The sequence below is a fragment of the Rhincodon typus genome, chromosome 2 (genome assembly GCF_021869965.1).
Source record: "Rhincodon typus isolate 14 chromosome 2, sRhiTyp1.1, whole genome shotgun sequence".
NCBI lineage: Eukaryota > Metazoa > Chordata > Chondrichthyes > Orectolobiformes > Rhincodontidae > Rhincodon > Rhincodon typus.
This window is the reverse complement of record NC_063333.1, coordinates 96,430,423-96,452,577: the sequence shown is the minus strand read 5'-3', so window position 1 is coordinate 96,452,577 and position 22,155 is coordinate 96,430,423. Positions and strand designations below refer to the sequence as shown.

The 22,155-nt window shown below is 41.2% G+C and overlaps 1 protein-coding gene across 1 annotated transcript in view; it reads right to left on the bottom strand.

The window, feature by feature from the left end:
- LOC109938043 (juxtaposed with another zinc finger protein 1-like) overlaps nucleotides 1–22,155 on the bottom strand; it is a 208,425-nt gene that overhangs the window by 29,670 nt on the left and 156,600 nt on the right. The window contains exon 3 of the mRNA XM_048611910.1: nucleotides 17,383–17,579. Within this exon, the coding sequence (XP_048467867.1) occupies nucleotides 17,383–17,579 (197 nt within the window). The remainder of the gene's footprint in view (nucleotides 1–17,382; nucleotides 17,580–22,155) is intronic.

Sequence of the window (22,155 nt, the reverse complement as noted above, 5' to 3'; positions counted from 1 at the left end):
GAACGTCAGCTTTCTTGCTCCTCTGATGCTGCTTGGCCTGCTGTGTTCATCCAGCTCTACACCTAGTTATCTCAGATTCTCCAGCATCAGCAGTTCCTACTATCTCTGAAGAAATATACAGTACCTTTGTTTTATAGAGTCATTACATCCTAGACAGAGACTATTTGTTCCATTAAGTCAATGCTGGTTCTCTCTAGAGAAATCCAGATAGTCCCATCCCCCAACTCTATCTCCACAGCCCTGGAGGTTTATTTCTTTCAAGGGCCTTATACCTTTCCTTTGAAATCATTGTTCATCTTTGCTTCACCTTTGCTTTCATCACCGTCATAGGCACAGACTGTCCAGGTCATTACAACTCACTGCTACAATCCCCAGTATCCCTTGCTCAAAATCTACTATTCCTTAAACCATCAGTTTTGCCTTGTCTTCTTGCCTTATTTAATGCTGTCATAACATTGCACACATCCAGCAAATCTCCCCTCAACCTCCGCTGCCTCAAGGAGAACAATCCCAGGTTTTCTAAACTCACCTGGTAGCCAAACTTTTTCATTCCTGTTAAATCTCGTTTGCACCCATCAAATACCTTCAAAAGTCTTCATAAAATTGGATGACCAAAACTGGATGAAATACATCAGTTGTGGCCTAACCAGAACTGCATCAATGTTCAGTATTGTTTCCCAGCTTTCGCACTTTCGAGGTGAAGATCCCACATACTTTGCTGAATGCTCTCAATACTTCTCCTACCTTAAAAGTTTTATGCACATGTATTTCCCAGGCTAAATTTGTCCCTGTCCAATCTTCACAACTGTGCCATTCAGTTATATTGCCCCTCTTATTCCTTCCATCAAACTCCATCATTGCAGACTTCTTGGTGTTGAATTCAGTCTGCTATGCCTGCACATTCAGCTAGCTTATGCTCTGCTGTAGTCAGTTGGTACCCTTATTATTTGCCATATACAATGTTGACCTGAGTGGCAAATTATGATGTTTCACTTCCATTATCCAAATATTAAAAAAGGTTCTAGCACAGACCCTTGAGGAACAGCACTGTTTAATATCCTTCAGTCTGAAACATACCCATTTACAACAACTTGTGGTTTTTTTTTATAGAATCCCTACAGTGTGGAAACAGGCCCTTCGGCCCAACAAGTCCACACTGACCCTCAGAGCATCCCACCCAGACCCATCCCCCTATAACCCACCTAATCTACACATCCCTGAACACTATGGGCAATTTAGCATGGCCAATCCACCTAGCCTGCACATCTTTGGAGTGTGGGAGGAAACCGGAGCACCAGGAGGCAATCCAAACAATCCACACAGACACAGGGAGAATGTGCAAACTCCGCACAGACAGTCGCCCGGGGGTGGAATCAATCCCAGGTCCCCGGTGCTGTGAGGCAGCAGTGCTAACCACTGAGCCACCGTGCCACCCTGTTTTCTGTCATGCCGATTCTTTTTCAAGCTGTCAGTATCCTCCCCCCACCCTCAAGGCTTGTTAACTAATCTTTTATGTGGTAATTTATCAAATGCCTATTTAAATCCTGGTAATACATAATTAGCAATAGTTCACAAAGATCCATAGGCCTCACTCTCCATTAAAGAGATATGATTGGTGATATATACCTTGAAGAATGCCAGTTTGCAAGCATAGGGCAAGGAAAGGATGCAGGCCTCCATGAATTCCAGAGCTGTTACCCAGATTGAACTCATACCATTGGCATCATTCTGCATCTCACTCTAGCTAACTGAGCTAACCGACCTGGAAAACATCCACTGCATTCCTTTCATCAACCTTTCTCGGTATTTTGTCCAAAACTTCAATTGGATTAGTCAAACATAAATTGCCCTTTAGAAATTGATGCTAGGTCTCCTTACTTCCTGTAACTCAAACCTCTCCAAATGCCTATTACTTTTGCTCTCTCTGATATTTGTTTATAAAATCTTACCCACCACTCACGCAAAAACTGACAAGGTCTAGGATCAAGTCTAATCTGCCCCAGATAGGAGTTGTAACATCTTGCTTAAACGTATTTATAATTAATTACTAGGATGTAACAGCATTTCTTTCTCAAAAAAGGGATGTCACATTTGCCACTTCACAATATTTCTGCTACATCTCTGAGAACTGGGGAGAGTTTGAAGATTATGGTAAGCCCATCTGCTATCTCCCTCCCTGCATTCCCCTAGTAACCTGGGATACAAGACATCCAGATCAGGTGATTTAACATTTTTCTTCCCAGTACATCCTGCCTATCAATTTTCACTCAATCTAGTACCTCTATGATCTCCACTTCTACTGCTGTTGTGTCAGCATCCTCTTCCTGAGTAAACATCAATACAAGGTATTCATTAAGTACGCTAAGTATTTCAGCCTTGCACTGAACCTCTAGATATATTTCAGCTTCTTTGTTCCAGTTGTTTCCCATTTACAGTCAGATGAAATATTTTTGGGTTCCCTTTTGCGTTAACTGCCTTTCTGTTCTCATATTCTCTCGTTGCCAGTCTTCCGTCACTTCCCTTCTCAATTTATTATATTTGGCCTGGTTTTTCCTTGAAGAACTCATCTGACATATGCTAGTGCTACTGAGGGTAAGAACAGAAGGAAATGGCAGATGAATGCATGGCTAAAGAATTGGTGCAGGGAACAGGGATTCAGATTCTTGGATCTTTTCTGGGGCAGAGGTGACCTGTTCAAGAGGGAGGGTTGCACCTGAACTGGAGCAGGACCAATATCCTGGCGGACAGATTTGCTAGTGGTACAAGGGAGGGTTAAAACTAGATCGGCAGGGGGGCAGGATCCTCAACAGCAAGGGAGGCAAGGGCAAGGCTGGAAATAGATACAGTAATCAGAAATAGCAAGTTGAAGAAACAGGCCAGGCTGGAACAGGGAGTGAGGAATGCCTATTGGATTAAATTGCATCTACTCCATGCAAGACACCTGACTGGTAAGGCTGATGAACTCAGGGCTTGGATAGGTACATGGGACTGGGATATTATAGCCATTACAGAAACATGGCTAAGGGAGAGACAGGCCTGGCAGCTTAATGTGCCAGGGTACATGTGTTTTAGGTGGGGCAGAGGTGGAGGAAAGAGGGGAGGGGTAGTTGTATTTTTGATTAAGGGGAGTGCCACAGCAGCAGTCAGAGATGAAATAACTGAGGGATCATTTGGTGAGGCTTTGAGGATGGAGCTAAGAAATAAGAAGGGGATGGTGACATTATTGGAGTTGCACTATAGGCCTCCAAATAGTCAACGGGAATCAGAAGAACAAATATGCAGGGAGACTGGGGAGACCTGCAGGAGCAATAGGGTTCTCACAGTAGGGGATTTTAATTTTCCTAACATAGACTGGGACTGCCATAGTGTTAAGGGCTTAGATAAGGTGGAATTTGTTCAATGTGTTCAGGAAAGTTTCCTCATGCAGTATATAGAGAATCCTACTTGGGAAGGGGCAAAACTCGATCTAGTCTTGGGAAATAGGGCAGGACAGGTGACTGAGGTGACAGTGGGGGAGCACCTTGGAACCAGTACCCATAGTTCTATTAATTTTAAAACAGTTACGGGGAGAGACAAAACTGGTTCACAGGTTCAAGTTCTAAATTGGGGCAAGGCAAATTTTGATGGAATTAGGAGCTCGCAGGAGCTGATTGGAACAGTTTGTTTGTGGGCAAAGGGACCTCTGGCAAGTAGGAGAACTTTAAAAGTGTGATAGCTAGAGTTCAAGGTCTATATGTTCCTGTGAAGGTAAAGGGGAAGGTTGGCAAGTGTAGGGAACTCTGGATTACAAGCGATATTAAGGCTTTGACCAGAAAAAACGAGGCATGGCTCCGGTACAGGCAGTTGGGATCAAGGGGATCCCTGGGGCAGCATATAGGGCATACAGGAGTTTACTGAAGAAGAAAATCAGGAGGGTGGAAAGGGGGCATGAAATAGCTTTGGCTGAGAAGATTAGTGTGAATCCAAACAGATTCTTTAAGTATATTAAAGGAAAAAGAATAACTAGAGAGAGAATAGGACACCTCAACGACCAATGCATGTGTGAAACCGCAGGAGATGGGCGAGGTCCTCAATAAATATTTCTCCTTTGTTTACCGTGGAGAAAGACATAAAGACTTGAGAACTTGGGGGAGTTAGTGGTGATATCTTGGGGACAGTCCATATCACAGTATAGGTGGTGTTGGACATATTAGAATGTACGAAGGTGGATAAATTTCCTGGTTCTGACCAGATATATCCAAGAAATCTGTAAGAGGCTACAGAAGAAATTGTGGAGACCCTGGCAGATATATTTGCATCATTGTTAGCCATGGGTGAAGTACCAGAAGACTGGAGGGTAGCGAATGTTGTGCCTTTGTTCAAGACGGGCTGCAAAGAAAAGCCTGGGAATTATAGACCAGTTAGCCTAACATCTGTGGTAGGTAAGTTATTGAAAAGATCTTGAAGGATAACGTATAAATGCATTTGGAAAGACAGGGTTTGATTGGGAGTAGTCAGCATGGCTTTGTGCATACAAGATCATGCCTCACAAATTTGTTAAGAGTTCTTTAATGAAGTGATCAGGAAGGTTGATGAGGGCAGGGCGGTACACGTAGTCGATATGGATTTCAGGAAGGCCTTTGATAAGGTTCTGCATAGTAGGCTGCTCTGGAAAGTTAGATCACATGGAATCCAGGGAGAGCTGGCAAACTGGATACACAATTGGCTTGATGGTAGGGAAGCAGAGAGTAATAACGGAAGGATGCTTGTCTGACTGGAGGCCTGTGACTAGTAGTGTGCCTCAGGGGTCAGTGCTGGGCTCATTGCTGTTTGTCATCTACATCAATGATTTGGGTGAGAATGTACAAGGCATGATTAGTAAGTTTGCAGATGACACTAAAATAGGCAGTATCATGGGCAGTGAGGAAGGTTAACAAAAATTGCAGCAGGATCTTGATTAGCGGGGAAGTGGGCTGAAAAATGGCAAATAGAGTTTAATACAGATAAGTGTGACATGTTTACATTTTGGAAAGTCAAATCAGGGTAGGAGTTTTATGGTGAATGATAGGGCCTTAAGAAGTGTAGTGGAACAGAGGGACCTTGGAGTTCAGGCACCCGGTTCTCTGAAAGTGGAGTCACAGGTAGACAGGGCAGTGAAGAAGGCTTTTGGCACACTGGCCTTCATCAGTCAGGGTATTGAGTATAGAAACTGGCACGTTATGTTGCAGTTGTGTAGGATATTGGTGAGGCCACACTTGGAGTATTATGTTCAGTTTTGGTCACCTTGCTATAGGAAGGATGTTATTAAACTGGAACAAGTGCAGAAGAAATTTACAAAGATGTTGCCAGGACTCAAGGGATATGTTATAGGGAGAGATTGGAGAAGCTAGGACTTTTTTCTTTAGAGTATAGGAGACTGAGGGGAGCATCTTATAGAAGTGTATAAGACCATGAGAGGCATGGATAGGGAGAATGCACTCAGTCTTTTTCCCAGGGTTGGGGAATGGAGGACTACAGGGCATCAGTTTAAAGTAAGAGGGGAAAGAATACATGGGAACCTGAGGGGTAACTTTTTTTACACAGAGGGTGGTACACATATGGAATGAGCTGCAAGCGGGAAGTGGTTGAGGTGGGTACTTTAACAACATTTGGACAAATACATGCATACACAAGGTTTAGATGGATACAGGCCAAGTGCAGGGAGATGGGCTTAGCGTGTATGGACATTTTGGTCAACATGGACCAGTTTGGGCCAAATGGCCTGACTCTATGACTCTATGCATTATAAACCATTTTTTTGCTTCATCATATTCTCTATCTCATCCATTAGTAGTGCCACAACTGGCAGATAACAGAAAAGCTCAGGAAATTTACCAAACACAATCTGACCAGTTACCATCTCATCAGTTAATTCTCAGTCACCACCAAGTGATTGTCAATCACCAACAAGTGATAGAAGGTGCTGTAGACAGTGTTATTAAGTGGCACTAAAATAACCCATTAAATAATGCTCATCAGTTTGGACTGCATGAGGCCACTTGGTTATAAATCTTAATGCAGCCTTAGTCCAAACATTAACAGAAACGTTGAATTCCAGAGCCAAGATAACGGTGACTACTTCCCTTAGCTTATACAGCTACACTTGAGTATTAAGGTGACCTTGTAAAATTGAAATCACGGAGAATCAGGAACAAAACTTTCAACTGTTGGAGTCTTACCCAACATCAAGGAAAACAGCTTTGAGTTTGTCAAAGCCTCATCTCAGAATATCACTGTAGAATTCCTCAGGCCAATCTTCTAGGGGCAACTATCTTCAGCTGCTTCATCAATAACCTCCCCTCTATCATAAAGTCAGAAGTAGGGATGTTCATCGACGATTGTAGTGTTCAGTACCATTCACTAATCCTCAGATCGTGAAGCTGTCTAACCTTAAATACAGCAAGACGTAGATGTCATTCAGGTTGGGCTGACAAGTGGGAACCATCAATTGTGCCTCCCCATGTTTAATGATACCGCGAGATATGGGGATAGGGTGGGAATATGGCATTGAGGTAGATGATCAACAATGATATAGAATGGCAGGGGCTGAATGGCCCACTTCTTTTCCTATGGGTCAAAAATCTAAAACTCCATCCCTAATAACACTTCAGGTGTAACTGTACGGATGGACTACTGCAATTCAAGAAGGTGGCTCACTGTTTTATCTGTTACACCAAAAATAAAAACAAAGAGGGAGATAGATATATATCAATTTTGCCCTACTTGATCTACTGTGAAACAAAATATTAAAACAGTGCTTTATGGCACTATGCAAGGCTGTTTCAACTAAAAATATAATGGAGTAGTTCAGTTCTTAAAATTTTAGTTTGGTTAGTTTCTAGCTTCGGCAAATATTTTAGCCCCCAGCTCAGATCAAGGCACATTTTCTTACCTCCTCTATTGGTCACAACTAACTCTGAACAAAGATGTGAGTTTGGGTTTGGATGCACGTCTACAACTTCATCCACAACACCAGCTACAAATATTCTCAAAAACTTTGAACTATTTACATATAATCTCCATTCTCTGACCTACTATCCAGTAATTTAACCACTTGAGACTCAAAGTTGTTTCTATGCAACAAAAGGTAAAGTCACCACAGTCCTACCAGACCTTAGGGCTGCTTGCTCATTAGAGAGACACAACTGGTGATGGTTTTATCTGAGGGCGACCACACCTCAGTCATGGGGAGAGGTTGAAAAGGACAGGCTTTCATAGTAACCTCAGTCAGTATGGGAATTGAACCCATGCTGTTGTTGTCACACTGCATTGCAAAACCAGCTGTCCAGTTAACTGAGCTAACTGACCCATTTTAACATGCTTTACGCTGTTGTGATGCATAGTGAAACATCCTAAAATTGGACATTAGACAAATATTTAGACTTTCTGAATCTATAGTGATGGCTACTTACAGAATTATTTTGTAAATGGACTTCAGATTTACTTCCAACAATCAATTCTATTAATTTTCATGGGACTGAAGTCAGATCAATGGATCTGTAATTACCTGCATCTGTTTTGATGCCTTTTATGAAAACAGGCACCGTGGACACCTGTTTCTTTCCTACTATGGTACAAGGGCATAATTTTGACTTGTGTGATAGTATAACCTTACTAATACTGAACCATTATCAACCACAATAATAATCAAGAGTAACGTAAAACCAACTGCCCAAAGTCATACTCCCAGCTCTCTTGTTTTTTTTTTAATTCATTCACAGGATTTAGTCATCGCTGGCTAGGCCAGCATTCATTGCCCATCCCTAATCAACTAAAGGGTGATTCAGAGTGAACCACATTGCTGTGGGTCTGGAGTCTATGTTTGCCAGACCAGGAGAGGATAGCAGATTTCCTTCCCTGAAGGACATCAGCGAGCCAGATTTTCTTTTCTGACAATTGACAATAGTTTCTTAATTCCGGATATTTTGTATTTAATTCAAATTTCACCATCTGCCAATTCAAACTCATCTCCAGAACGTTTAGTTGACTTTCTGGATTAATAGTCTAGTGATAATATGACTAGGCCTTTGCCTCCCCATCAGATTTTTTTTCTTTTCTTTACATGTTTTAGCTGTCTGAGGTGGACAATCTTGCAATTTTTCAAGATATTTTACTTTGAGAACCTGAAGTTGGGATAATATGATGCACATAGGAGAAGTATAGCTGTTCTAGTCTGGTTAGTTATGGTGACTGGGTTTATAAATATAACTGTATATGATATTTTTATAACTTGACAGTACAGCTTATATAAAATGTTTGCAGCCATTAAATAATAACAATCCTGTAAACTTTAATTCATAGAAGATGTTCATAGTTGTTGTTCATCCTGTGGCTGAGAATGCGGTAGCATATGATTGAGGATTGGGAACTTTCACATCAGTGCTGCTAGTGCTCCTGCTGGTATTTATTCAGCTACGTACATAAAAATAGTAAAATTAAATACAATGTTGGAGAAACTCCACCGACTCTTTCTCTCCGTTATATACTACATAGGAACATATACATTGTGGTAAAAGGCAGGAAAAGAGGTAGTATTTCTTTGAGCCTCTGTCCAATTCATGCAGAAGAAGAGGCTCTAGTGTTATAGCAATGCACATCTACCATCATCTGGGTTGATTCAACAAGCAGACTTTAAACAAAGCTGCCTGTTGGCAAAAATCTCAGAAAACTAGTTCTAATGGATATGACACTGAATGGAATTCGAACAGAAAATGGTCAAAATACTCAGCACGTCAGACAGCATCTATGCATAGAGAAACAGAGTTAAAGTCTCAGCTCATGACTTGGCAATAAAAACTGGAAAAAATCAGAAATGTATTAGTTGGTAGAGTGGTAGAACGGGAAAGGGTGAGAAATAAAACAAAAAAGCAGAAGAGTTAGGGTGGAAGATGGGAGGCATTAAATAACTTGGACAACATCATCTTTCTCAGTAAAGACAGATGCAAGATACTCAGTTATTACCTTACCACACTGCTTGACTACATGCATAAATCCACTTTTAGGTCCTTGATTGGTTTCTTTGCAGCCATTTTACTATTTATCTGCCTATTGAAGATTTTTGAATTCTGTTTTATGTTAGCTGTCAGTCTCCTCTTAGTCATTCTCTTTGTTTCTTTTGTTTGTTTTTCCACTTACCTTCAGAACATCCTGTATTACACCTCGGTTCTCAACTGCGTTATCTACCTGACATCTGTCAGAGACACTCTCTTTTCTGTTTTATCTTACAATTTTTTTTTGCTATCCAGGGAGCTCTGGATTTGTTTGCTTTGCCTTTCCTGTTCATGGTAATATATTTTGGCTGTTCGCAAGCAATCACTTTTTATAAAGAAGCTCAGTTTGCATGATCAATCTTTGATTCCAATTTATCTAGGCTAAATTTGTCCTACCCATTGATGATGGTTCTCCAGAGATACATTTAATTCTATTCTGAATCCTTCCTTGTCCTTCTCAGTAGCTAACCTAAACCTTAGGATTCTATGACCACTGTACTCCAAAATATTCAGCCACAGACACAATGAACTTGACCCAACTCAACCCCAGAACCTGATCCAGCAATGCCTCCTGCCTCATTGGACTAGAAACATAACTTCGGTGGAAAATTTTCTTAAACACACTATAAAAATTATTTCTCCTTTTCTGCTATTCATATTATAAATATCACAATTAATAACAGGACAATCAATGACCCAATTAAAATTATTCTATTATTCTGTGCTTCTCTATAACTTTGTTATAAATTGGTTACTTCACATATTTCCCACCAGTTGATGGTCTGTAGCAAAGAGGCACCTTATAAAACTACTAATCCCTAATAGATTTGCTGCATGTCTATTATATAGATGGAAGGATATTGATGACGATAAATACTCCCAGAAATGTAATGAATCCTCTCAGATTCCTTGTTATTATTAATTATTATTTCTTGATGCAATTTCAAAATACAAAGAAAAAATGTATCTTCCCTTTTTTCCGAAGTTCAAATATGAATTAGTTACCATAATTTTATTAAGCAGGGTGGGAGCCCACTTTTGCTTCACACAGTAAAAACAAATGCACTTCACTGGTTGAGCAATAATCTTTGTCAAGTAACAATGTACTATGAGACTCATTTTGAACTACAGCTAAATATGTGGATGACACAAAAATAGTTGGGAAGGCAGGTGTTGAGGATGACATAAAAAGTCTGTAGTGGGACATACTAAGTTAGTGGGCAAAACCTTGGCAGATGGTATAATGTGGGGAAATGTGAGACTGTATTTTGACCAAAATAGAAGAGGTAAATATTATTTAAATGAAGAAAGACTGTAGAAGCACAGAACAAAGGAATTTAGGAGACTTTGACCATGAATCACAAAAAGCTAGCATCCATGTTCAAGGAGTAATGGGGAAGGCAAATGGAATGTTAGCCTTTATTTCCAAGGGACTGGAATATAAAAGTAGTGAGGCTTTACTAAAATTATGTTAAACACTAGTAAGACCACAGCTGGAATACTGTAAACAGTTTGTGTCCCTTATCTACAGAAAGACATAAATAAAGATATTGCATTATAGGCAGTCCAGAGAAGGTTCACTCGGCTGATACCAGGTATGAAGGTGCTGTCTTATGAGGAGAGGTTAAATACTTTGGGAGTATACTCATTGGAATATTAAAAGAATGAGATGGAACCTTAATGAAACGTATAAGACGCTTAGAGGTCTTGACTGGGTAAATGTGTAAAGGCTGTTTCCATTTGTGGGAGAGTCAAGGACCAGAAGGCATAATTTCAAAATAAGAGGTCGCATATTTAAGGCATAGGTGAGAAAGAATTTCTTCTTCTAGACGGTTGAGAATCTTGTGGAATTCTTTACCACAGAAGGCTGCTGAAGCTGGGTTATTACGTACATTCAAGGTTGAGATAGACAGATTTTTAATCAGTGATAGGAATCAGGGCCTACAGGGAAAGAGCAGGAGTTGAGGATTATCAGATCAAATATGATCGTATTGAATGGCAGAGCACAATTCAATGGGTTGAATGGTCTACTTCTGTTTTTTTGTCTCATGGTCTTGTTATTCTTAGTAAGAAAAACTACAGCTCTCAATTGAGGATATTTTTTGTAGTGATTATAACGGAGGTCAGCCAGGGAGACCTCATGGAATATGAATTTGCTGATTGATGGGATACTGGCCTTGTGGAAATATTTCATTTTTATCGTGCTCAATAAGGGTCTTATAAAATATATTTTAGGTTCCTAACATGATGTTGAACTGTCTGAAAAGCCTTGGTTCAAAGAATTTGGCAAATAACTTGCAGCAGGCTTCTAAAAAAAAGGTCCTTCATGTTTTAATCTGAGAGTAAAATGGCTAATGGGGTGAAGTACTGCCAAGATTTATGAATTAAACTTGTTTTGTGTTATGAATAAATGTCAGGCTTGTAACAGTGTAATAGCTGTGTATACCACAGCATTATCAGTCATGTAGAAGAAAAACAGGAGAGAAAAACAGTTGCTCTAATGCAACAGTTAGTACAGCATTTTTGAAATATCGAAAAGCCATTGTAATTGTGAAATGATTAACTGTCTTTTGGATCAAGTGTCCCCTCAACTTCAATGTTCATTTAACCCTGTTCATATTACTATTATTAAAGTAAATGTTTCTTTATGGCATTGTGGGGTAAGGTTGCTTGCTGCTGCTCGGAATCACATCAACACCATTTATGCTGCTAGCCGAGCTGGCTTGTTTTTGCTCAGACATTTTGTCACCATGCTAGGTGACATCATCAGTGGAGCGTCCAATGAAGCGATGTTATTCTACTCCACTAGGAATTTATATTGTCCGGTCCGTTATGGTGAGTGCTGTCATTTTCGGTTTTGATCTGATTGGGTTTATGTATGGCGTCCAATTCTATATGTTTGTTGATTGAAGTACGGGTGGAGAACCATGCCTCTAGGAATTCCCGTAAGTTTCTATGTTTGGCTTGGGTAACTTTGGTTAGTTAACACACTGACAACACTTCCCTACATCAGGAGCACATCGGAACTGACAACAAGACTTCTAAGACCACTAGGAATCATGGTGGCCCACAGGCCCACAGCCACTCTACGACAAACACTCACAAGGATTAAAGACCCCATTCCTACAACATGCAGAACGAACGTGGTTTACAAAATACTATGCAACGACTGCCACAAACATCACATCAGACAGACAGGAAGGGAACTAGCCATCAGAATACACGAACATCACCTAGCAGCTAAACGGCACAATGAACTCTCCTTAATATCTGTACACCCAGACAACAAAGGCCATCAGTTTAACTGGGACAAAGTAACCATAGTCGTCCAAGCCAAACATAGGCACACATGGGAATTCCTAGAGGCACAGTTCTGCACCCATACTTCAATCACAAACATATAGAATTGGACCCCGTATATAAAAACCCACACAGATCAAAACCGAAAATGACAGTACTCACCATAACGGACCGGACAGTGTAAATTCCAAGCGGAGTAGAATAACATCATTTCATCGGAGGCTCCACTGCTGATGTCACCTAGTACGGTGACAAAACGTCTGAACAAAAACAAGCCAGCTCGGCGAGCATGTCGACAACCTCATCCACAACACGAGCTACAGATCTTTGCCAATACTTTAAACCATTTTTCCTGTTACATTCGTACTGTATCATTAGCAGTAGCTTAAAGCCTGACGTAAGCTGTGATACTACTGTATTCTGAACTGCAGAAGTGATTAACCAATCCTGGACAGAAGGTGGCAAAAAAAACTACTACTGGTTCTACTTTCAGTTAGACCTGTACTTGAATATTTGACGTGTGCCTTGTAGGCACCAAATAAAAAGTACATTTCAAACTGGACAGGACAGCAAGTTTTGAAACTAGTTAATCAAAAGATTATCACAGATGACAAAGACCAATGCAATGTATTCATTTTAATGCCCATCTATCATGATATCCAATTGTTTTAAAATGATTTCAGGTTTTTGCTTTAGTTTGGACATTTATTTTTACTGGATCACTCATTTTTTTGATATCAGCCCTTGCTTTCCTTTTAACTTTCATAGGGAAGGCAACAGCCTATTATTGCTTGACTATTAATCCAGAAACCAGGTAATATTCTGAGCCACGGCACATGATGGAATTTCAATTCAATAAAAATAAATCTGGAATTAAGTGTCAGATGATGACCATGAATCCATTGTTGATTGTCACAAAAACCCATTTGGTTCACTAATGTTCTTTATAGAAGGAAACTGCCATCCTTACCAGGTCTGGCCTAGATGTGGCTCTAGACCCACAGCAATGTGGACGACTCTTAATTGCCCTCTTAGCATTAGGGACTGGCAATAAATGCTGCCTAGCCAGCAATGTCCTCATTCCTTGAATGAATCAAACAACTATTTCCAATCTGTGTCTTTATCTTTCTAACTGCAGTTAATCTAAAATAACATTTTCTTTAGCCTTGATACTCCAATATTCCACTCATATGTCTGCTTGTCAAGTTAAACCAGTCTTTCTTCATAACTCAGACCTCTGATATTAGAAATCAAGCTTCTCTGTCCTGTCATCAGTATCTCACTGTAGAACCTCTACAGTGTGTTCAAGGTGCAGTCTTATAAGAGCAAATTACAATTTTGTTCTTTACTTGCTTTCTAATATTTAGGCTTTAGAATTCAACACCTTCTAATTTTGTTGATTAATGCTTTGGACTGACTGGATATACTTAGTGTCAAGACTTCAGCTTCATCCTCAGTTAGTTCAACAGCATGCAGTCTATTTTAACTCCTATACAGAGCAGTTCATACTTTGTTTGAAATTCCATCTCCACATCCCACGTCCTTGGGTATTTTGTGCAAGTTATTCTGTGATATTTGAGCTGCTTCCTCCGATTCTACTGGCCCTCCTAGTTTGTAAATCATGTACAAATTTTACTACCTTGTATTGAGTTTCTGTTTCAAGGAGATTTACATAAATTAGAAACAGTAATATCTCAGCACAATGCTATATTTCAATGTTCCGATCCGAGCTTGAACAATTCCAGCAAGGAATAAATTTTCTACGCTTCAGCCAGTTTCTTATCCATTCACAATTGACTTTAAATCCCCACCACTTTAAGGTTAATAAATAGGCTTTCATGTGGCATTTTATTAGATATCATTTTGGAAGTCAAGACACACCAGCGTACTCACAGGGCTTCTAGGAGTCAAAGAGGTTAGTCAAACAGGACTTTCTCCTTTGAATCCCTGCTGAATAATTTTAACTGGATTATTAATACAAAGATGGTCCTCAAATTTACTTCTGATGATTACTGCACAATGTATTCATTCAGACAGACGGGCAGTACGGTGGCTCAGTAGTTAGCACTGCTGCCTCACAGCACTAAGGACCTGGCTTGATTTTAGCACTGGGTGACTGACTGTGCAGAGTTCGCACATTCTCCCCGTGTCTGCATGGGTTTCCGACGGGTGCTCCGGTTTCCTCCCACAATCGGAGGATGTGCAAGTTAGGTGGATTGGCCATGCTAAATTGTCCATAGTGTCCAGGGGCATGCAGACTAGGTGTATTAGCTGTGATAAATGTGGAGTTATGGGGATACAGTAGGGAGCTGGGTCTGGGTAGGATGCTAGGTAGACAAACAGGAGGCTGGAAGAACACAGCATCCCAGGCAGCATCTGAAGGAAAGGAGCAGTCAACATTTTGGACATTACCCTTCTCCAGTCCTGAAGAAGGGTAATACCTAAAACGTTGACTGCTCCTTTCCTCCAGATGCTGCCTGGCCTGCTGTGCTCTTCCAGCCTACTGTCTGTCTATCCTGAATTCCAGCATCTGCAGTTTTTTTGTCTCTAACCTGGGTAGGAGGCTGTTCAGAGAGTCTGTGTGGACCCAATGGGCTGAATAGCCTCTTTCCACAATGTAGGAATTCTGTGTGCAATGATCTGAGTTGTTTTGTCACCCTTTTGGCCACTAACCTATTTCCAAACAACTGGTTACCATTCAAATTTCTGTGACTCCCTGAATAAAACTTAGTCCAATGCAAGTTTCTTCCTCAGTCTCTTCTAGCATTCTGTTCGAATCCTTTGCTTTTGAAAGCTACCCCATCTTCAATCCCCTTAACCCCCTAAAGTTCTTTAAGGTTTCCAAGGTGGAGCCCAACTTTCTCAGAATTCCAATCAGGCTTTCACTTCTGCCACGGTACAGGAATGCCTCTTAGCAATGTTACAAATAACATCCTGTGGAATTGTGACAATAGTCAGATACCCCTCCCTCCTCATTATCTCAAACAATTTGCAGCCTTTCAACACGGTTGACTTTTCCTCCATTGGCTTGGGTGGGACTGTGCTTCTTATTTATCCAGTAATTATCCAAGAATGGCTGCAATGGTTTTAATTCCTGGTTATGGACAATTGCCACAAGACACTTTGCCCCCCACCCTGGCCACCTCTTACCATCATCTGAAAACATTTAGTTTTTGCATGTACACTGATGTCCAGGTGCCTTTGCACCATCCTCTCTCTCAGCCCCTCCACTGTCTCTAAATTGTCAGTTAGCATGTCCATTGTTCAGTATTAGGTGTGCAAAACTTTCCTCCAACTAAATATCGGGAAGACTAATGCCAATGGTTTTAGTCCATGCCACAAACTCTGTTCCCAGGACACCAACATCACTCCTCCTTTTAAAGCTGAACCAGACTGTTTACAATCTTGATTTCACATCTGACTCCAACATGAGCTTCTGATCATGTAACCATGTCATGATTACCATTGTTGTATTTGTTCCCTAATCTTTCTGACTCTCCATCTTGATTTCCTCTTATAAAATGTTCTTAAAATCAATTTCTTTGACCAAGCTTTTGGCTTTGCGCTGCAATAGTGCCAAATATAGTTGTTGCCTTATCTTGCATTATGTTTCCAAGACAAGCCTTGGGGCATTTTATAGTGTTAAACATACTATGCACATGCAAAATTCTTGTTGTTCTGTGATTGCTGGACATCAGAGGTGCTATGACTTCAATTTCTTCAATCATTAATAATATTAAGCAATGCCTCTTCAGGCTTTCTTCAAATACTGGGTCAAACAGTAATTGTGCATCAAATCGATCAACTGAGTTTTCTAGTTTTTAACTATGTTGAATGAAGTCTTCCATTAAATGCCTTTATCAGGCATCTTTTCAGGGCAAATATCCCTAATCAAGTGTTAAGCATGAAATAAACTTTTCTTTTCAATTTGGATCACAAAAACAATTAAAGATCTACACCATCACCTTCTCAAGGACAATTGAGAATGGGTAATAAATGCCAGCCCAGCTATTGATGCCAACATCCCATGAATGGATTTTTTTTTACAACTTTGGATTTCAGCATCCCTCTAGCATTAGGCTGAATCCTTTATCATTACAGATACTGTATCTACCCAGAGTAATTTATATCAAAATGTTCTGTCTCTCACAGGATCAACCTCATACCCTTTCATTTGCGTCCTCTCATGCTCCCCAGGGGCAAGTCCATTAATTATCCTAAGGAAATCTAAACGCAGCAGTCACTGCTGTTTTCCACTTGACAGCAATCTTGTGCAACAGAATTTCCAGGTCCCTAACTTTCTGTCTGACGCTTTTTCGTACACTGTTTCTTAATTCCTAAATCATTTTTTAAGATTCATTATCAGTCAACTCGTTTTGCAACTTTTCACCTCTTTATATTTGGCTCCCTCATTTGTAAAAATTCTACGGCAAACATATATCAGATTTCATCTCAGCCATACTTCATTTTGCTGTTTCCCTTTCTCTTAGTATTTCTCCTGTTGTCCCTTTTATTAAAGCTCATATATTTTCTTTAGAGTTTGTTTCTATTTTGTTTACCCTTTTAAAATTTAACTTCACTCAGATGATTTACCTTTTAATTTTTACTTTGTTATCTACCTGCTATAGGCAATTTTTCATTTTAGCTCCTTTTCACCACACTTCTTATCTTAATGACTCAATTGCTTACTCTTTAAATGAAATGTAGCTACCCTAAATTTTAAAAAAATCCCAATTTTTCTCCCCCTCCATCTGATGCCACTAACATTGAGCCACTGAATTCAGTTACGATTCCATGGATACGGAGAATGCTCTGATACTGTCCACAAATAATTAATTGAAAATTACAAGGCTCTCCAACTGTGAGAGGCCATCATTTGCATATGTGCACATCTAGCAGGGGATCATGAAGTAGTCATCGCAAGTGGGACTTGATCTGATTATCCTCCTCCTCAGTTCAGAAGTAGCTAGTCAATTCTTGAATGATTAATGCAAGACTGAAAAAAACTCCATTTGCAGACTTACGTAAAGGCTTACTTAAAGGCTTTATTTAAAAGTTTATTTTTCTTTTGTACCTGTGGGAGTAATGCTTCGGAATGATGACGATGGAGTAACAGGTGGGGTGACCGGTGGAGTAAGGCTGCCGCTATTGTGACGTTGTGGTGTAGAAATACTTCCTCGAGGAATGGTACTTGATATTGATAAAGATAGTTTAGGCTGAATCTTTTTCTTAAGAGATTCTTGTTCCCGGCGAGCAGCATCAGTCATAAATCTACAATAACAAAAAAAAAATCACAGGTAATGTCGGGCTTTCTATCAAGGCATAACAATTTAGTAGATTACCTTTAGTGTACAGAATGTTTTTAGGGCACAGAAAGGAATATATTAAGGAAGACGTGTCCAAGTTCAAATCCTTTACTAACTTAGTAGAATTTAATAGTTTTCAGAAGTAAATGGTCAGCAAGCGAGATAGTACACAACTCTATCACAATATACTGAGGGATTAAACTACTGAGCAAACCTCATCTGTATATGCTATATTTACTCCCAGCTTGGTTAACGTTGCATTCACACCTCTCGAATCAGAAGGATCTAGTTCAAATCCTACTCCAGAACTCGGGTACACAATCTGGACTACCAATTCAGTACACTACAGTTGGGAATATATTGGCAGAGGGATCACCTTTTGGATGAGTCTATATATAAAGTGTTTATCAGCCTGCTTATAGGACATTAAAAAAAAAATCATGGTATTTTTGTAGAAAAGAAAGATACTAGCTGCTACATTTGTCTACAAAACAATATCCAAGAGTAATTAGTTTGCTGTGAAGTACTATGGGACATCTTGTGTACATGAGAGAGATACTGTAAAACAGAAAGTACTTCCTATAATCATTTGTTCTAGACTAAATGCCAGATCAGTTGTGTTCATTTTTTCCTTTTCTGAAAACAACCTTTCTATTTTCCTCAAGCTTATTATACATCTAGTTTTTGGGTCGTAGATTTAAAGGTCAATTCAAATTATCTATCTATTGTTGAAGTTCAGGATAAACACTAGCTTATGGATCTTTTATAATTATACATAGTTTTAGGAATTGTTTGTTCAGCCACTTTTCATGGACTGACTCAGGATCATAGGTCAAGCATCAAAACAATAGTCTCAATAAACAGCTTACACAAAAAGCTCTGCTGTTTGAATAGGAAGCAGCAATTTCTCAGCCCTGTGCCAGATAACTGAGATGGAACTGAACTAAATTCAATACTTTATTTCCTAAAAGGGTGAACTGTTCTTGGCTAGGGAACACATAGCTATTGCAGTGTAAATATGCAGTCTTAACCAAGAAGACTGCCATTCCATGCTGGAAATGCCCAAGTTCATATCCAATATTAGAACTTGGGAAAATGGAACTCATGTTAGTGACCATAAAATAAACTTACATTTTACACTGGCAAACATACAGAAACATAACCACCTTTTGCTGTCTGGCAGCTTATTAGTCAGTAACATCCGATTAGTTGTCTGGTCAACCTTTCTAAATATTAGGATTCTACACTTAGGACCAAATGCTTACTGTCACTGTGTAAATCAAATTTAGGTTGCAGTATTCAGAATTTTTATTGGCATTTTGAGAAGGACATTCCATCATGCCTTTTACTTCTTCCACGATAAGGGAAAGCCAGTGGTTTAGTCTTGCTGATTGGCAAAGCATTGTGTCATATTGCAAGTGCAGACTATGATTGGCTAGTTTTGTTTGTCAATTTCAGAAAGTAACAGCAATGGATTGTTCTATCACCTATGCAGAGATTTGGCCTGCAACATTATTCTTATGCATGTTAAAACACATAAAACAGTTAAAACTGTCAACTAACTACAGAAAATAAAAGAAATTTAAAGGGTGCATTTAAAGAGTAGAATAGTAATCCAGCCCAGTGAAACCACAAGAATAGGTGATTTTACTCTCTTAATTAATTTTAAATTCTAAAAGTTTGCAAATTTGTATCCAGCAAAATTCCATAGATGATCTCCTGATCCCTGAAAACTGTATAGTGAAAGGAAGTTGTCACCAGTCTATAAATTCAAGTCCTAATCATATGAATTGATAACCTCGCAGCTTTGTTCTTGCCAAACCAAGTTTCCAGATGGAGCAGCAGAGAATATAGACTTCTGAGTGGGGATAAAAGTGGACTCTCTTCTTACAGTCTACACTTAATTCTTACCTATGATTTAATCATTGATATTTACTGGCAACTGCCATAATGGAGCACTTTATACTTCTGCTGAATGAAAGTGCACAATGGCAAGATACAGAGAGATGAGGCTGTAAGGTAATCTGAAAGTGAGAATGAAACACTAAGTTCATTTGCTGGGTCTTAACAAGCTACTGAGGTCTAATGAGGACACAATGAAGCAAATATCAGCCGTAGTTCAAGTGAGAAAGTGTTGAATTCTGAGTTACTGGTTATGGCTGAAATTTCAAAGTTCTCCAAGTTCATATCTGTGTCCTTCAACACTAATGGTTAATTAAGTGGCTCTTTGTGGCTTAGTGACCAGAACTACACATAGGAGTCGAGGTGTGGCTTGGCCAGGACACTACATGGTTTCAGCATGATTTCCTCTAATTTGTATTCTCCTCTCATGGAATGAAAAGTAGCGAGGCTCAGAAAAAAAACTGAAATTACATCAAAATCACACTCATTTAATTACAGCAGTTGAGGCTTATTGTGGCACCATGGTAGTGTCTCCATCTCTGGCCCAGGAGGCCAAGGTTCAAGTTCCACTTGCTCCAGAAAGCACTTCTGTGGCTCAGAACTGAGCCAGAAGGCCTGCTTTCAACTGCAACCAGCTCCAAAGGTGAGACATTAACATGTCTAAACAGATTGATTAAAAATATCTACAAATGCCAGCTGCCACAATATCCTACAAAACAATCTACAGAGGTATGTGAGATAACAGGGTGTGGAGCCAGATGAACACAGCAGGCCAAGCAGTATTGGAGGAGCAGGAAGGCTGACGTTTCGGGCCTAGACCCTTATTCAGAAATGGGGGAGGGGAAGGGGGTTCTGAAATAAATAGGGAGAGAGGGGGAGGTGGATAGAAGATGGATAGAGGAGAAGATAGGTGGAGAGGAGACAGACAGGTCAAAGAGGCGGGGATGGAGCTAGTAAAGGTGAGTGTAGGTGGGGAGGTAGGGAGGAGATAGGTCAGTCCAGGGAGGACGGACAGGTCAAGGGGGCGGGATGAGGTTAGTAGGTAGGAGATGGGGGTAGGGCTTGAGGTGGGAGGCGGGGATAGGTGGGAGGAAGGACAGGTTAGGGAGGCGGGGACGAGCTGGGCTGGTTTTGGGATGCGGTAGGGGTAGGGGAGATTTTGAAGCTTGTGAAGTCCACATTGATACCATTGGGCTGCAGGGTTCCCAAGCGGAATATGAGTTGCTGTTCCTGCAACCTTGGGTAGTATGGTTGTGGCACTGCAGGAGGCCCAGGATGGACATGTCGTCTGAGGAATGGGAGGGGGAGTTGAAATGGTTCGCGACTGGGAGGTGCAGTTGTTCAGTGTGAACCGAGCGTAGGTGTTCTGCAAAGCGGTCCCCAAGCCTCTGCTTGGTTTTCCCGATGTAGAGGAGGCCACAACGGGAACAGCGGATGCAGTATACCACATTAGCAGATGTGCAGGTGAACATCTGCTTGATGCGGAAAGTCTTCTTGGGGCCTGGGATGGGGGTGAGGGGGGAGATGTAGGGGCAGGTGTAGCACTCCCTGCAATTGCAGGGAAAAGTGCCGGGTGTGGTGGGGCTGGAGGGGAGTGTGGAGCGGACAAGGGAGTCACGGAGAGAGTGGTCCCTCCAGAAAGCAGATAAGGGTGGGGAGGGAAAAATGTCTTTGGTGGTGGGGTCAGATTGCAGATGGCAGAAGTGTCGGAGGATGATGCGTTGGATCCGGAGGTTGGTGGGGTGGTACGTGAGGATGAAGGGGATTCTGTTTTGATTGTTATTGCGGGGAGGGGGTGTGAGGGATGAGTTGCGGGAAATGAGGGAGACGCGGTCAAGGGCGTTCTCGACCACTGAGGGGGAGAAGTTGCGGTCCTTGAAAAACGAGGACATCTGAGATGTACGGGAGTGGAATGCCTCATCCTGGGAGCAGATGCGGTGGCGGCGAAGGAATTGGGAATAGTGGATGGCATTTTTGCAGGAAGGTGGGTGGGAGCAGGTGTATTATAGGCAGCTGTGGGAGTCGGTGGGCTTGAAATGGATATCGGTTTCTAGGTGGTTGCCAAAGATGGAGACAGAGAGGTCCAGGAAGGAGAGAGAGGTATTAGAGATGATCGACCCATTGTCTCCGCCTGCTCCTGCCCCACCGAACTTATCTCCACCTATCTCGACTCCATTTTCTCCACCTTGGTCCAGGAACTCCCGACCTACGTCCGTGACACCATCCATGCCCTCCACCTCCTCCAGAACTTCCAATTCCCTGGTCCCCAATGCCTCATTTTTACCATGGACGTCCAGTCCCTGTACACCTGCATTCCCTACACAGATGGCCTAAAGGCTCTCCGCTTCTTCCTATCCCCCAGGCCCGACCAGTCCCCCTCCACTGACACCCTCATCCGCTCAGCCAAACTCGTCCTCACCCTCAACAACTTCTCTTTCAATTCCTCCCACTTCCTACAGACAAAGGGGGTGGCCATGGGTACCCGCATGGGCGCAAGCTATGCCTGCCTCTTTGTAGGTTACGTGGAACAATCCCTCCTCCGTACTTACACTGGCCCTAAATCCCACCTCTTCCTCCGTTACATTGATGACTGTATCGGCGCCGCCTCGAGCTCCTCGTGGGAGCACGAGGCGGCGCCG